This window comes from Molossus molossus, unplaced genomic scaffold, assembly GCF_014108415.1.
Source record: "Molossus molossus isolate mMolMol1 unplaced genomic scaffold, mMolMol1.p scaffold_m16_p_12, whole genome shotgun sequence".
NCBI classification, from domain to species: domain Eukaryota; kingdom Metazoa; phylum Chordata; class Mammalia; order Chiroptera; family Molossidae; genus Molossus; species Molossus molossus.
Genome location: NW_023425347.1, coordinates 27991786 through 28010053, shown reverse-complemented (window position 1 = coordinate 28010053; position 18268 = coordinate 27991786). Strand labels below are relative to the sequence as shown.

General features: G+C 39.8%; 1 protein-coding gene across 1 annotated transcript in view; it reads left to right on the top strand.

Annotated features, from left to right (window-relative positions):
• Positions 1-18268, top strand: part of LOC118626250 (phosphatase and actin regulator 1-like) — a 44578-nt gene that overhangs the window by 17441 nt on the left and 8869 nt on the right. Inside the window, exon 2 of the mRNA XM_036255643.1 lies at positions 9470-9616. Coding sequence (XP_036111536.1) covers positions 9470-9616 — 147 coding nt within the window. The remainder of the gene's footprint in view (positions 1-9469; positions 9617-18268) is intronic.

Below are 18268 nucleotides of genomic sequence, written 5' to 3'. Positions count from 1 at the left end.
AACCCAAGTGTGTTACTTACCCGAGCTGCACATCAAGTTACCCCCAGATTAGTGGCTTAAAACAACAACATCATCTTGCGGTTTCTGTAGGTCAGAAACTAGAGTCTTAGCTGGGTGATTCTGGCTCAGGGTCTGAAGTGGCAGTCAGGATGTTGGCCAAGACTACAGTCATCCAAATGCCTGACTGGTACTTCCAAGGTGACTCCCACACATGGTGCATGGCAGGAGGTCTCAGTTCCTTGCCACATGAGCCTCTCAGGCTTCTGGGTTGCAGATGTCCCCCAGAACAAGAGACACAAAGAGAATGCAAGGCGGAGGTCACAGTGTATTTTACGGCCTTCCTTTGGAAGTGATGCGCCATCATTTCTACCATATTCTACTAGTCACAGAGAACAGCCCTGGTTCAGGATGGGAGGGGACTTCACAAGGGCATAATACCAAGAGCTGGGGATTATTGCAAGCCATCTTGGAGCCTGGCTACTTCCACATACAAGTTTATACGGGAGCAGAATTTTTTTAAAGAAACGGAGAACATGGCTCCTATATTTGAGCATATTTTGGAAATAGACTTTATAACTTAAAGTGGTTTCTAAATTAGGCACAATTCTACACAAATCAAAATGTAGTCCCTCTGGGGGAGAAGTCACTATGCCAATTTTAGGGTAGCTATTAAACAGTCTGGTGTCCATCTTTATCCAGGCATCAAGTCAAGGAAAGCTAGATATTCAAGCCTTACAGGAAGACTCGGAACAAAGTGAATGTCAGACCCTGTTGTTATAGGAAGCAGCTGACCTGAATGCGGGGCCTGGAACCACCTCTGCAGGGAGCCACGATCCCATCCGTTCTGTTTACGCAGACTGTGACGTGAACGGCGCGCTCCTCAAGTTGTGCAACATGAAAGACCCAAATTAGGCCAGTAGGGATGCCGTGGAGCTGGAGCGCCAGGCAGCAACGGTACAAACAAAATGGTTACCCCCTCTTCTTTGTGGACCCCACAAAATTAGTGAGGTCGGAAAGGGAATGAATATCAGAAATTTCTGCGGTGGACAGCTCCTTCAATGACAGGTGTAGGCAGAGAGCACTAAGATGCACCGATAACAATTCCTCAGACTCTTGGTTTCCTAGCAAAGGATGCATAGGTTTGGAAAAGAATAAAAATGTCTCAGTGGCTACATACTGAATTTAGTTGTAGTAAAATGTCCAAAAGACTTTTTAGTTCTATTTTTGTTAAACTTATTTAAGATAGGCAAATTACTACTGCAATCTTATTGGGTTGATATCGTAGTTACTATTCATCCTCATCGTTTACATTTTGTATTTTCTACATGTATGATTTTGAAAACATCACTGTAATTAGTAACATCACATGGGGTTTAATTGTGAGGTATGAAGGTTCTTATATTTTTAATTCATGTTAGATAAGCAAAATGGTGACATATATAATTAATTCATTTGTACAACCAAGATTCTTTATTTTACTCTAGTATACCAGAATCGATTTTTTAACAAAAATTTAAAGACCTTTCATGTAAATGCGGGACAGATTACCCTTAAGATCTATATAGTATTTATCCACAGCCTATGGAGACGCCTGACAAAGATAATTTTTCAGAAAGGTTTGAAATAAGAATGGGTTCGGCCAGTGTGGCTCAGTGGTTGAGAATTGAACCATGCACCAAGTGGTCGCTAGTTCGATCCCTGGTCAGGACACAAGCCCGGGTTGTGGGCCTCATCCCCAGTGGGAGGCATGCAGGAGGCGGCCAATAAATGTTCTCGCTCATTGATGTTTCTATTTCTCTTCCTCACACTTCCTCTCTATAAAATCAAGAAAGGGAAAAACATTTTTTTTTAATAAAAATAAAGTAAGAATGGGACACCATCTCTTATTTTTGGAAATGCTCCTAAATTTAAAAACTTTTTTTTTACTAGTACTTTTTAACTTTTCAGATTTTAAAACATAAAAACTGGCAAATTCATCTATTGATAATATTGTACCCCATTTGCTTATTATTTGCTATTCCTCATTATCTATCTATCTATCTATCTATCTATCTATCTATCTATCTATCTAGAAAGGAGTATAGAAGTATTTACATAGAGATAAAAGAAGAGACAGAGAGGAGCAAAAAAGGAAGAGAGAATATATATATGTCATTGATTGTGTGGCATTTTTTTTTAAACATGTTTTCATTGATTTTAGAGGGAGAAAAGGGAAAAGAGAGAGAGAGAAACATTCATCAGCTGCCTCCTGCACACCCCCTACTGGGGATCGAGCCCAAAACCCAGGCATGTACCCTGACCAAGAATTGAACTGGCAACTCTTCAGTTCATGACGCCCAACCAACTGAGCCACACAGGCCACGGCAATGTGTGTTTGGTTTTGTGTGTGTTTTTTGTTTGGGTTTTATTGTTGTTGCTGAGCCATCAGGGCTTTTTATCTTTAATACTTTACTAGGCATTCCTAAGAATAAGGATAGAGTAGTCTCTTCCATAACCACAGCACACTTATCAACTGCAGTAAATTTAAATTTGATTCCTGAATCTGCTCTTTGAATTTCAATTTTGTCAGTTAATCCTAGAGATCTTTGATTGATTTTTAGAGAGAGAGGACAGGAAAGGGAGAGAAATATCTGATGTGAGTGTGAAACACCAGTCTTGTTGCCGCTTGCATGCTCCCTTCCGGGGATCGAGCCCCCAACTCGGGCATATGCCCTGACCGCGGATTTGAACTGGGCAACCCTTCAGTTCATGGGATGATGCCCAACCAACTGAGCCTACAGGCCAGGGTCAAGAGGGTTCTCAACAGCACTTTCCCCTGTAGGACAGGATGCAGGCCAGTGTCCGTTCCAGATTCATCTTGGACAGATACCTTTTTCCTTCCTTTATCTGTAAATTTCCCCTGCCTTAGTTTGTCTTTTAGAACACTGACATTTTTTTTAAGAATACACTTCCCTTCCCTGTTTAAATAGACCATTTCTACTTTTGATATTGTCTGATGTTTTTTTCCTCATACTTTGACTCAGGTTATGCATTCTAGGCTAGAATACTCAAAGGTGAATTTTAACATCACGAAAATATCTTTATCATCAAAATATCCCACTAGAGTTAGCATCTATTATTGATTCTTGTTTGATCTTAACTATGATGGTTGCAAAGTGATGATTTTCTAACTCCAGCATCCCTCTGCACTGATTCATCAGCCCTGGCCATTCTGGTGTAAACGAGAGCCCACGCCTCTCCTGCATGTATTTATTTAGATATTTATCCATTTATTATTAGTTTTTATCTCTTATTTATTTACAAAACTCAAAAATGCCTATTATTAATGATTTATAATTTATTAGAGGACTTAATTGTTCCTGTGCTCCAATTTTTGGCCATTATAAGCCCCTTCAAGTTAACTCCTGTGTTTGTCACATGCCCTCTTTTGGGGGAAATAAAATGCTACCTTGTTTCTGGCATAACAAGAAACCTATTGCCATCATTTTTTCTTTATTCCTCATATACATTTCCAATCTAATTATTTGTTGTTATTAATGCAGCACAGAACAGTGGGAGCAGAATATTTAAAAGATCATCATTACAAGTGAGATATGATAGCCTAAAAATAAGGCTGAGACAGAAAACACATTACAGAAGTTTAGCACAGTGGAATGTTGACATTCACAAAGATGACCCAATTTATTAAGAAATTATTTAAATTAAATTTATTCTTATTAATAGTATGGTTTTGTAAATATTTGGTACTTAAATGCAACAATTCTCAAATTTATTTGTGCATTTTAGTAAGCTGGATGTTTTTTAGCCTTTAAAAAAGAGCTTGTGCATTTATTTTTAAATTGATTATTGGTATCAAATAACTGTGATACTTTACATACTATGATATTCTCCAGGATATGTATTTGCTTACAAAAAATATGTAACAGTTGTATTTGTAAACATGTAGCTAGTAGTAACTAGCACATTTTCATTATCGTTAAGCTTAATATAATTTTATTTTCAGTGGTATATAACATATGTAGAGTGATGCGAACAAACATGAAATGTATAACTTCATGAACTTCTATGAAAGTAATCACCTTTCCTAAAGGTATAATCACCACCCAGATCAAGATACAGAATATTTCCTACATCCACATGGGTCCTTTGTGCCCCTTCCAAGACACTCTCTCTCTAATCAAACTTCTATCATCGTCTATTAGCTTTCCTTTTTCTTAAACTTCATATAAGCGGAATATATTCATATTCATGCAATGTATAGTCTTCCAGGTCTGGCTTCTCATGCTCAGCGTTATTTCTATGAGAGTTGTCCACATTGTTGCCTGTAGTGACAGTTTCTTTTTTTTTTTCATTTCTATGTAGGGTGACACTGTATGAAGAGATTGCAATCATTTTTTGTCTGTTTTCTTGTTGATGGTTACCTGAGTTGTTTCCTGTTTGGGGCCATTATGGATCAATCTGCTATCAACGTGCTTATCCATGTCATAGGGTTTATGTGTGTCACCTATGTTTATATATACATTTGCATAAAATGTTTTCCAGAGGAGTTTTACAAGTTTATGTTCCCACCAGCAATGCATCAGAGCCTCAGCTCCTCCCCCTCTTCACCAGTGCTTGGCATTGAATGAATTTTAAGTTTTAGTCAGATTGGCGCTGTGTAATAATATCTCGCTGAGGTTTCTAATTGAATTTACCTTTAAGTAATGATGCTAAACATCTTTTCTGATACTTCTTGAACATTTGGATATCTACTTTTTTGAACTGCCTATTCAAGTCTTAAAAAAAAAAACACAACACACAAAACCAAGATGAGTTGTCTGTCTTTTCATTATTGTTTTACCAGTTTTCTATTATTGTGGTTACAAGTCCTTTGTCATGTGTAAAATTGAAAGTATCTTCTCCTTATCATTTGCCTTTCCACTCTCCTAATACCTTATCTTTTTTCTCTGTCTATAGCTGCTCTGGATATAACATAAATGTAAGGGTCTTCAGTGTTAAGACGTTGACTAGCTTTATAAAAGAAAAGAATAAAACAACCCTTGAGTCAGCAATCATATTGAAAAAGAAGCAATCTTTAAAATTTAAAAAACCCTAAAATTTGAAGTTGTTGTGGTCACAGTTGAATTCAACTCTTTCTATACACACACTCACATTCACACATGTACACACACAAACAATCCTATTTATGTTGTATCATAATAGAAATAATATGAGAAAAAATAGATTCTAAAGGATGCACCATTATCTAAAATAGACTTGAACGATATGAAATTACTTGAAAGAAGTATGGATACTATGTGGTTTCCTAAATGTGGTTAGGTAAAAATGAAAGGAACGGTATATTTTCTTTCTTAAAATATGTTTTTCCTGCCTTGCCAGTGTGGCTCAGTGGTTGAGCAACAACCCAGGTCACCGGTTCGACTCCTGGTCAGGGCACATGCCCACATGTGGGCCAAACCCCTAGTGGGGGCATGCAGGAGGCGGCCAATCAATGTTCTCTCTCATCAATGTTTCTATCTCATTCTCCCTCTCCCTTTGTCTCTCTCTCTAAAACTAAATAAAGAAAAAAAATGTTTTTATTGGGTTTTTTTAGACAGAGAGAGGAAGAGAGAGAGATAGAACATCAATGAGAGAGAAACGTCAATTGGCTGCCTCCTGCATGCCCCCTACTGAGAATGGAGCCAGCAACCCAAGCATGTGCACTGACCAGAAATCCAACTGGCTACCTCTTGGTGCATGGGACGATGCACAACCAACCGAGCCACGCTGGCCAGTCAGGAACAGTGTATTCTCTTAGATTAAGAGAGAAAATATGCCATGGACACTGATAGACAGAGTAGAGATACAAGAATAGCTGCAAATATTCATGGAGTATTAGAACTAGGTAGGGTCTTAAGATCACTTCTCTGACGTTTGCGCTTTTATAGCTTAGGTGACTGAGACCCATCCTGGTAGAGTGAGTGGCTGGCTTGTCCAGTGTTAATTGCTGGTGGTGGTAGTACAGCACCCACCACCCCTGATTCCCACCCAGGGCCCTTCCCTCATGTCACTCAGATATTTTATGATGAAAGGTTATGTAGATGAAAGAAATTCCAGCAGATGAAAAATGTGGAAACATTGGGACAAGCCCACAAAGGTAAATCCTTCATATGGAGGGTGATCAATGAAATGGGGCTGATTTTGAAAAGAAATTGTTAGAAAGAACTAAGAAAGATGTGACAAAAGAGAGGCAAAGTGAAAAGAGAATGGGAAAAATTAGATGAGACAAAGGAGACAGAAAATTAGGAAAGCCAAAAAATGGAAGATTATAGTAAAAGTGAAAAATAAGATAAAATATGAACATGAAGACAGATGTAGTATTTTATGTTGTTTTTGTAAAAGTGTCTCTCTCTAGAATTATATCAATATAAAATAGTCCATAAAGAAATAATATAAAAGTGCATTTAAACTCCTTTAACAAAGGTAAACCTAAAGCAGTAGTGATGATATTAAGTTCCTAATTCTCCCCTGGCCAGTGTGGCTCAGTTGGTTGAGCATTGGCCCATGCACTAACAGGTTACCAGTTCGATTCCTGGTCAGGGCACATCCCCAGTTTGTGGGTCCTATCCCTAATGGGGAACGCACAGGTGGAAGCCAATCAATGTTCTCTCTCATTGATGTTTCTATCTCTCTCCCCCTCCCTTCTTTTCTCTCTAAAATCAATAAAGAAAAATTATTTCTAAAAAAAGTTCCTAATCCTCTAAAATATTGAATGAATAAGAAACAGAAATACAAAGATGTGCTTCTCTATATCAAGAATCATTAATATGTTAAATCGAAGGAACATAGGGAAAGCTAAGGTGAGATATTCCTTCAAATGACTTTATTTATTTTAGAGGCATGACTAATGAATGAACAGACAGGGGTGAGGGGGGTGGGGAATCCCAAACATTTTAAACAATAAAATAGCACTGCATTAATTCAAAGAAAGGAATGGATTATACAGTATTCAGAATTGTTTGCATTTCTTTCTTTCTTTTGTGCTTCCTTAAAAGCCTAAACCTAAATATAACAATCATAATATTGGTTTGCAACCTGATTAGTCATGGTTCATTTGATGAGCAAATGCCCCTGGTGTGTCTCCTGGGATAAGAGGGATCCACTTTTAATCTATGTTTAACAGAGATAAATGGGGCATAATAATGAGGCAAGTGTCATAGAAAAGTGAATTTAAAATGTGGTTAGAAAAACCAAATATAGATACTTAGCAAATCAATATACTGGCTAAAGACACAGTTTTTTGTGGGTTTTTAAAAAAATCAAACAGACATGGATTTGGTCCCCAGTTCAGCTACTCTTTAGTTATATAACCTTCCTTCACTCATTTTTTTTTCTCTTCTCTGCTTTATTCTTCCCCTCCTCTTTCTGTTTTCACCCTTCTTTTATTCAAAAATTTCTGTTGAGCATTTACTATATACTGGGTTCTGCCATATACTACTGGGCCAGTTACCTCACATTCCTGAGGGAGAACATGGAAAATTTATAGGAAAGACATGTGTGGTGCACAACATAAGCAAAGGTGCAAATGCACAAATGAGCCAGACTTGTTAAGACAACTGCAAGCAGCCTGGAGGTAAATACAGACAGATTTGGAAAGACAGGATGAGATCAGATTGTGAAGGGCCTAGAATGCCAGGATAAGCAATTTCAGATGAACACACAGAGAATTGGCTAATAATTAGAAATCAAGTGCTTAGGGAGTTAGTCTAGTAAGGAAAGGCCGAAGGGGATTATTTCAAGAAGGACAGACTACTACATACTTTAAAGAGGCCAAGACAGAAGTGGATTTAACTGTTAGAAGGCTGTTAATGACCTTTAAAATAACTTTGATTGAGAGGCAGGAATAGAAACCGGTTGTAACTATGAAAGGAGGGGATTAAGAGTGAAAAAAAATGGAGCCTGTGGGGCCAAGAGTTCCAAAGGAAAGTTCAATGGAATGGAAGGAAATGGGATAGAGATTGAGGAAGCAGTAAGAAGGGCAGACGTATTTTTCCTAAGATGAAGAGTTACTACCTATGTGGGAAGTAAGAGACCAAAGAAGAGAGACTGGAGATTGTAGGGGCAAGAATACAAGATGAGAGTTAGAACTGACAGCCGCAGTGGAGAGGGAAGTCTTGCAGGGTCAGAGCAGCACTTCCTGCTCTGCACCCGAAGGGCATGACTTGGCACTGAGGTTTCCTTTGTAGCAGGGAGGTACTGGGGCAACGTTAACCTGTGTACTCCAGGTGGGCTCTTCTTCAAAAGAGGACCAGGCCACAAAAACACCAAATGACTGAAGCTTCAGAAAGACAAACATAAAAGAGTTGAGCCCATCAATAGCTTCAGTAGGAGCATCAAACCATTCTGATTCACACTCCAGAAACCTTTCTGGGTCCTTCTGCTGGGTAACATGTGAATGTAGCAGTGCAAACATTCAAAGGAATGTAACATGCCCTTGATCTTCACCTATCCTTCAGAAACAATGGTACAGAGTTTTAAAGACCACAAGTCCAACCCCAGGTCTATTACCTGTGCTCTAATTCACCAAATAAAGAGAAAGTAGAAAGTTCGATGAATGGATATTTGTGTAAAGGTAAACACATCATAGACCTTAGGGGTTGTAAAAGAGACCCACTCAATTCTGTGTGAATATGCCTACTCTACATTCAAAACACCAACTCTAGAAACTTGACTGCCAAACTTCTCTTTAAGTTGTACACACTTTTCCTCTGTCCTCTATCTCCAGGGTTCAAGGGGGCTGGTAAGAGAGCTTCTGAGAATTTCCTGATCTGGCTCCATCTCTATTTGAGCTCTGGGTTGGGGAAGAGGGAGCAGAGGGATACCCTGGGTGCAGTGCTCTCCTCCATGGCCAACGGGGCCTGGGCTTACGCCCTGGGAGTAATAATTCCACACAAGGAAAGCTGAGGCGGGTACATCTGGCTGGACTGGAGACTCCTGTGGGTTAAGGAGACCCCAGTGTATACTTGAAGAGCAGAGTAAGTGCATTTGGCGGGAGAGGACACAGTGCTGACTGAGCATCTTTACCCTGGAGTCCTCTCTTTCGCAGTAGCCTATCTGTGCCAAGAGCTGGGAACTGGGCTCCGGGCAGGAGGCAGGGTGTCGGTCCGGAGCACTCTCTCCTGGGTCCTGGCCCGGAGAGGAGTTAGGGGGAGCCCTGGGAGCCAGCCAGAGATAGCCTGCCGGATCTCTGCTCCAGTCCACAAATCCTTAACGGATTTTCTTTCTCTCCTTTCACCCCTTTCTCTCCTTTGCTCTCTTTCTCTCTCCTTCTTCCTTTTTCCCTCTCTTTTCCCCCTTCCTCCCCATCCCCTTTCCCTTCCTTTCCCATCCCCCTTTCCCCTCCCCCTTCCCATGTGTGTGAGCCTCTTCCTTTCCCCTCCTCCCCTTTTCCGCCTGTCTCCCTCTCTCTCCATCTCCTTCTCCCTCTCAGCTCGCCGGGCGACCCTGCTCCTGCCTCCCACATTAATGGCGGCATCTTCGGAGGATGACATAGACCGGCGGCCCATCAGGAGAGTCCGCTCCAAGAGCGACACGCCGTACCTCGCCGAGGCCAGGATTTCCTTTAACCTGGGGGCAGGTAAGGACGACCTTCTGGCTGCTCTCTCCCCGCCGCGCTCGCTCTCCGCCTTTCCTGGGCGCCGGGCTCAGCCCCTGCCCCCCTCGGGGCTCCCTCTCCTGCCGGTGCCCCCCGCCCCCGCCCTCTGCCGCCCGGCCCCGCGCCGGCTCGCTCACTCGCTCTCTTTGTGTCGCTGGTTGAAGAGGGTGTGTGAGTGTGCGCGCGCTGCGGAAGTGGGGAAGGGTAGTGCGCGGAGACCTACATTCGCCCGGGAGTCACCCGCGGGCTTTCCTCTCCCGTGAAGGGAGAGCGTTGTCACCGGTAACAATGACCATAGGAATAACTAGGAGCTGGGTCAGGATGCGGGTGCGCGGGCTGTGGGCTCAGCTGGCGGGGCTCGCTGGCGGGGCTACTACAGGGTGGGTGGAACTTGTTGGTGACATTCAGACTCTGGTGATTTTGCCGGGTTGCTACTCGGCTGTGGTGTTGGAGTGAGGAGAGGGGTGGGGTTGGTAGCTGGAAACAGGACCTTTTCCTTGCACCAAGCAGTTGGCAAGCAACCATTCATAATAGTAATAATGTGGTCTATAGGATACATTAGGTGATTTGCTGGTGTCTCTGGAACTGGTGCCCAAAGTGACTCAGTGGAATTAAGTGAAAAGGGTAACTGAGGTAGAAGAGGGAGGGGTGGAAGGAGAAAAGGAAGAAAACAGGAAGATAAAGAAGAAGGGAGGGAAGGAAGGAAGGAAGGAAGGAAGGAAGGAAGGAAGGAAGGAAGGAAGGAAGGAAGGAAGGAAGGAAGGAAGGAAGGAAGGAAGGAAGGAAGGAAGGAAAATAGAGAGGACTATGGAATTCAGAGTCAGATTGTTCAGTTGTGATCTCTCAGGTTACCTGAGAAGCACCCAGGTCTGCTGTCCCCACCGTTGCCCCCGTCAGAGTCACAGGCAGACCTCACCCACCTCTCCATTGCTGGTAGGTGATCACTATGACTGGGAAGAAGTTGTTCACCACTAACTTCAGAGTGCTGCCTTTTCTTAATGACTCCTAAACTCCCACTCTCGCTGTGTCTTCCTTCCTGGAATCCCTTAGTATTCTAGCAACTCCAATGCAAAAGGAGTAAGGGCATTTACCTGAAGACCTTCCTTCGAAGTAAGTTCAAAAACCAGATGATAGCTTTTCCCTCCAGGCAACTAAACCCTTGAAAATAGAACTGAATCAAACAAAGTGTTTGAATTTTTAAATTATGAGTATTTTACACACTATTGAGAAGTTTGGACAAAAAAGAAGAACTCTGCAGAGAGAGACAAGGTGTGCTCACCAAGCAACCACATCTTTATGACTGCAAGGATGGCAGCTGGGAGCACCAGCATAGCCAAGTTCCTTAACGTGTAGTTTTTTTGTCTTGGTGATTTTGATTTTCCAATCATATGTTTCCTTGTCACTCCTGAAATGTTTGCCTCTGGATTTGGGGCTGGGGGAAAGAGGACTTCATTGGGGGAAGCTTTGGCAGTTTTAGTGGTATGCTGTAGCAGCTGATGGCCCCACTGTGGAACTGTGAATCCTCTCCTTGTATGTTCCAGACTCAAGATACAGTTGTGAGGTCTTGAAAAGGACTGGGAAGAGTTTCCTTCAGGGGACTCAGTGACATTAGGACTTACTCCGGTGACTCCTTTGCTATAAAATGATACTCTGGTATATCCCCTTGGTGTCTTTGGCTAACACAGGAGGAAAGGGGTTAAAGCAGCAGTAAGTGAAGGCTGTTTACCTCCTACTAGTCCTTTACAACAAAACAATAAAATAAAACACTAAAAAGAGTTTCAAGTTTCAGTTACTACTGACATACATTGAACTATTTTGCTACCAGATTAAACGCAGTGACTTGCAGTCTTTTATTCTGGTTAAATTGCTCTGGAGGCCAATTAAAAGAACAAACTTTTCTGAAAGGATGTGTCTTCCTTTTACCAGGAGAAAAAAAAGCCAAACAAGCTCCAAGTCCTTTCCATATGTCCCTTAGAACACCGCTAAAGGCAAAGTGTCCAGAAGGAAGAGAAATGCAGTCGAGAGGGTACTAAAGGAGGGAGGGCAGTCGCTGCTGGAGCTGTTCTTCCTTTAGGGGAGCTGTCCTTCCTCGGTGGTGCTGAAGAGGACTTTGTGACAGAGATGTTACTGTAAGCTTGACTGCGGAGGGAGGGGTGCCCAGTCTGCGATGGAATCCCCTGAAAAATGCGGAAGATCTGGCCACCGAAAACTTTTCTATCCCTGACCACTTAATGTTTGTCGCTTGTTTACTATGCCTCACGCCTACTGCTCCACTGCTCAAATCAAGCGGTTTTGCTCTAATTCTGCACCGGCTGCTCACTCCTAAGGCTTTATTTTCCAGCTGGTTTATGGTGGCTTTCCTGACATAGTAAGATCTACTTGCAGATGTGCCTGTCCCCGGCGTTTAGAAGTAATTGTAACCCCTGGTTTAAAAAGCAGACAGCTTTGTTTATCTCCTTGAGCAGCAAGTAGTAATTAAACTATTAGTGTCCTTATCAGTGTTGCTGAGCGGAAGAGCCTGCATACTCGGGATAAACTCCATAATTTGAGCATAGAGAATTTTGTTTGTCTCTGAACTCTGAACAACAATTTATAAACAATTAAACAAGAAGCTTTTGTCTGCCCATTTTCTCCACTTTTGTACTAACGCCCAGTCACTTATTGTTTACTCTTTCCAGGGAAATGCTTTATTGATTTAAACTACTTAAGTTTAATACTTGCTTTCTCACACCCATTCATTATATACACTTCTATGTTTAATGTTTTATAGGTTTAACACTGCTTCAAGGAAGTAAATATACAAATACTCATTTTATTTGGATATCATGAAATCGTTTTGGGCATTTTGAATACTAATTAAATACTTAGGCATTTCTTCAACTTTACCCTGTCCCTGATGATACTTAATAATATCATTTCAGAAATAACTCCATTCACTTACAGTCCAAAGTCAGTCAAGACTAGCACCAAAATGTGGGTCTTTCATAACTTTATGAAGATGTTAATTTTAAGGTTCAGCCTCAATTGAGACAGTAGAGAATAGCAATTTTCTGATCCATGACTTTTATTTATCTCAAAGAGCCCCTTTTATAGGTTTTTAACATCTATTCAGCATTTAGCATATTATGCAAATATTGATAGATGACTGTTTGCTGAAGATAGTATGTATGCTGGAGAAAATCAGGCTAATGCATTTGCTAAAAGTCACCCAGACACATCAGACTTTATTTAAAACACTGGAGGAGTTTTAATTTGAGAATTTCAAATGTGTTAAAAAGACATTGTGCAACAGAAGAGTATATTCATGTTATTAGTAGCAAGTGTTTCTAATTGTGTTCTCACATAGTAATGAACATCATTTGCTTATAAGAGCCTACCCTGCCTTATGCGGTCATTCATTCACTACATTAAAGAGAATGCACTAAAGAGTTGCAGCTCATCTGGCAGATATTGTCCTGTGGGCTAGTGTATTCTATTTTTCTTTATATTGACAGTATGTACAAGAGTGTTCAATACATAGAAGTTTCTGAAATGGAAAAGTTTTCTATAATTACATATCAAGAATAGATGAAAGTGTTAAAGTAAATAGAAGATTTAAACACATCTAAAATTTCTTAAAGGGATGTCATAAGAAGGAAGGCTAATCATCCTGATGATTTGGGATTATTTAAAACACCAACTATTGGGCACTTTTGAGAAGAGTAAGTACTCTTCGAATCATCAGGAAGTTTCATCTTTGTAGACACTTCATAATTGTTTTGTATGAGCAGCCCTGGCATACCTATCCTCCTTGGAAGGCTGAGATTTGTTTTAGCTCCTGATGTCACCCAAGGATAGCTGTTTCTAACTTCCATTGGTCTCCCCACTCTTCTGGGCCCACAGAATAATGACAGTGAAAATTGGCTTGCTCTGGCTACCTGTAAGAATGGACGGGTTGGCCAGATTAAGTTACAAACTGGGTCTCAGGAGATCTATTTCCTACCTTTCTTGAGAACAAAGAACTTTATTTCTTAGCTAAATTATGAAAGCCCATGATATTGAGAGGTGAGAGCCCATAATGTGCTAACGTAACTTAGCAATGAGAGCTGTTCTTGGGCAAAATTGTGAATATTGTTGTGGTGAACTGAGTTGTTTCACCAATCTAAAAGTCTTGGTAAGCATTCTCTTTTGTTCTTTCATTGAATAATGCTTTTTGTTTGTTTGTTTGTTTGTTTGTTTGTTTTTGGTACTGATTTCAAATTGAAAGTGGGTTATATGAGCCTGGCTTTTATTTTGTGGACCCAAATTCTTCTTTTAAGTATTGCTCTCATATTCAGAAGCCATAATAATCCAAGTGGCTGACCACGTAGATGACCAGGAGTCTCTACTATGGGGCTTTCTGAGGGTCTGCCCTCCTTTTGTACCATTGTTGAAGTTAGCTAAACTGATAACCTCATTATGTCATGTATTAAGGTGGTACTAGTGAAGACTACTCCAGATAACATAAATAATATAAACAAGGCAGAAGAAAGTAAGTAATTAACACTGTGAGAAAACAGGAATCTGTTTGCTGCACATATATAACCATAAATATATGACATATAAACCATGTCATTTTTCAACAAGAATTTAAGCATTTATGAGACAAACACAAAATCTGTGTTGATTAGTTAAATCTACTTAGTATATTTTGCATGGGAATTATTCATTTTTTTCAACATCTAAGTAGTGTATTTACTATTTTCTTATGTTTAAAGGACAAATTACTTATTTGTTCTATCCATATGCTTCCATATTATTTAATTTCATGGAAAATCGTGGAGGTATGTCTTATATGGAAAATGTGAGGCAAGAATCAGAAAAACTTTATTTTAATGCATCTCTTCCACTTAGACAGTGGACAAGTCATTTAACCTTTCTGGGCTTCATTGTCTCAGCTCTAAGATGAGGGATTTGGAATTTAAAATCTCTAACACTCTATTCAGTAAAAAGTTTGTATAAAATAGCTGGTACTTCTAGCTCTAGCTATACTATTAGAAACATACTACATGCTGATTTTATAAATTATCTTATTTATGGTATAAAACATATACAATAGTATAATTATAATAAGAATTAAAATATTTTATCACAGCTAAGTTATGAAAATAAATTGAGTTCAAAGAGAACTAATATATATTTTAAGGTACATTATATTTACACTGTCAATAAAAATGTTTTAAATTTGAATATACAGGGATTAAAATATTTAACACAGTTGAAAGCTCTATCAATATGTAACTGAATAAGGTAATGGAGTATTCTTAGCAAAAAATGGAGAATGAGAACACTAAATATTAATATGGTTCTCAATTGGCATTTTAAGTCTATTAGCCTGTTCTTTTATGTAATTAAAATGAAATGGGAATATGAGATCTATATTTTCCCTTTATTCTTTTAAATTACCAAGGAAGAGAAACATGCATGCTAACTACCTAAATGGCAGGATTCAACCAAGCTGCAATGTACCCCTTTTCAACTGGCAGATAGAATAATCCTAACTTCTAGGCACTTAGAAAATTTGGCCATGAAACTACAAAGAACTATTTTTTCCTTTTTCTTCACAGGCATATAAGCTGACAGGAGCAAATGAACCATAGGTCAGAACAAGTACAACAAATGAATATTAATACATTTTTATAAGACATTTTAGTACTCAGCAAAACAGTGAACACTTACGGAGTGACTCTTTGATATATGCGACTTCAATTCATGGTCATTATTTATTGCACAAGTAAAAGAGTTAAACTTCAAGTGGGAAGAGAAGGTAACTTGTAGAGCTGACTATTTTTATCCTTGACTTCGTAAGGTGGAAAGGGGAACATACAGTATAGCCAGTGTGTTATGTTACACAAACAAAATCAGGCCTGAAGGAACAAGGAATAGATACAACATTTTCCTCACTGGGCAGTACAAGAACTCTGGCATTCTTGTATTTTGTTTCATCACTCTCCCTACCCACTTTGGTAGGTGATAAAATGGATATGATTTCAGAAGGGGGAAATAGCCATGTTGACATTTTAATTGCTTTAATTTACTAGTCTTTTTCATATAATGAAAGATAGTTAAGTAAAAGACAAAATCAATTTTATGGCCTTATTGAATAATGGTGGCTTCCCATGATTTTCAAAGAACAACAGGAATAATCTCCTTTTGCTAGTAGTTATTTAACATTTGTGAAGGCAAGTGTTGTGTAAAAGCCTGTAGGTTTTTATTGATGTTTTCTGCAACATTTGTATACCCTAAACTAACAATTCAGGAGCAGAACCTTTGAATAGTAAATATTTGGGCTGTAATGGTAGACATGAAGATTTAATACATATTTGATTTTGAAACTATACTGAACTTTATCAATATGTTAATTTGCTATTTATAGACATAGAGAGCCCATTATTTCTGGATCTCTACCAATTAAACAAGTTAGTTTAATATTTAATCATGATTTAATCAGAAGTGTAACAAAAGCTTTGTTAGGCTTGAATTTATTCCTTGTTCCTTCTGAGTGCTGTTTTAAGGGTGGTGGTACAGGAAGGTAAGAAGGAATAATAATATAATAATGTTCATTCACTCAATGAATATTGAAAAATTAAATATGTATTAGACCATATTTTAGATATGTGGGATACGTTAGTGATCAAAATATACAACTTCTTACCCTCATGAATTTTAAATTCTGAAAGTGGGTTATGGACAATAAACAATATTCTATTTAAGTACATTGTATAGTATTTTAAGTTAAGCATGAAGGCAAAAGTCAAGAAAGCTAAGAGTATAAGGCATATGGAGGCAGAGAAAGGGGTGGATTGCAAGACAGGCAACATTGTGTTCAGGGAATTTGAACCAAGTTCTCCAGGATAGGTGAGGGTGTAAGCAATGCCACTGTGGGTGCAGGACAGGGGGGGAGAAAGCTGAGGGGAAGCAAGTGTAAAGGCCCTAAATCAGAAGGGTTCCCAGTATGTTCAGGACCTGTCAAGGAGCCCAGTGTGGCTGGAGAGCAGTGAGTGAAGGGGAGAGTGGCAGGAGAGGAAATTCATAAGGGGATGGGGCCAGATCACATAGGGGCTGGTGGATCACTGCCAAGACTTCAACGTTACTTAGTGAATGTGGAACTATGCAGGGACTTGAGCATAGGAGTAACACAATCTGAAAGAGATTTGCAAAGGGGCACTGGGGCTGCAATGTTGAGAAGAGACTATAGTGGGGCAATGAGGAGTCAGGGAAACTGACTTGGAAGCTACTACAGTAATCCAGAGAACTGGTGATGGCTCAGCAGCGTGGTAGAGAAGAAGCCGTGGCAAGTGGTCAGATTTTTTTTTTTGAATTTCATATCTTTTTTTATTATTGACAGTACTACAGATGTCCCCAATTTCCCCCCATTCATTAGACTTTCTCCACCAAACCCCCAACCCACCACAGGCCTTCCCCACACCATTATCTGTGTCCATGGGCTATGAATATAGGCATATATGTTCTTTGGTTAATCTCTTCCCCTCCCCTCCACCCTCTTCCTCTCTGAGAACTGTCATTCTGTTCAATCTATCTGTGCTTCTGGACCTATTTGTTGTTGTTGTTGTTGTCACAAATGCTTCTTCTTTTTTTACCCCATTGACACCCTCCTCCCCATCCCCCGCTTTGTTGTCAATGTCCATTGGTTATGCATACATGCATATAAGTTCTGTAATTTATCTCTTCCCGTCCCCCACCACCTCCTCTTCTGAGGGTTGTCAGTCTGTACCCTACTTCCACATCTCTGGGTCTACCATATTCTTCAGACTGTTATGTTCATTATATTCCACAAATAAGTGAGATCATGCGGTATTTGTCTTTCTGCTTGGCTTGTTTCGCCTAGAATAATACTTTCCAGGTCCCTCCATGTCGTCTCAAAGGATAAGAGATCTCTCTTTCTTACAGCTACATAGTACTCCATTGTGTATATATACCACAGCTTTTTTATCCATTCGTCTACTGATGGACACTTGGGTTGTTTCCAGATCTTAGCTATTGTATATAGTGCTGTTATAAACATGGGAGTACATATATTCTTTCTGATTGGTGTTTCAGGCTTCTCAGGGTATATTCCTAGAAGTGGGATCACTGGGTCAAATGGTAATTTAATTTTTAATTTTTGAGGTAACACCATAGTGTTTTCCACAGTGGCTGCAACAGTCTGCATTCCCACCAGCAGTGTACCGGAGTCCTTTTTCTCCACACCCTCGCCAACACTTGTTGTTTGATGATTTGTTGATGGTGGGCATTCTGACAGGTGTGAGGTGATACCGTATTGTTGTTTTAATTTGCATCTCTCTGATGATTAGTGATGTTGAGCATTTCTTCATATGTCTCTTGGCCATTTGTTCTGTTTGGAGGGGTGTCTATTCAGCTCCTCTGCCCATTTTTTAATTGGGATCTTTGTCTTCTTTTGTTGAGTTGTATGAGTACTCTATATTTTGGAAATTAACCCCTTATCTGATGTATCATTGGCAATGATGCGCTCCCATATAGTGGGTTGCCTTTTAATTTTGATGGTTGTTTCTTTTGCTGTGCAGAAGCTTTTTAGTTTGATATAGTCCCATGTGTTCATTTTTTCCTTTGTTTCTGTTGCCTGAGGTGAAGTAT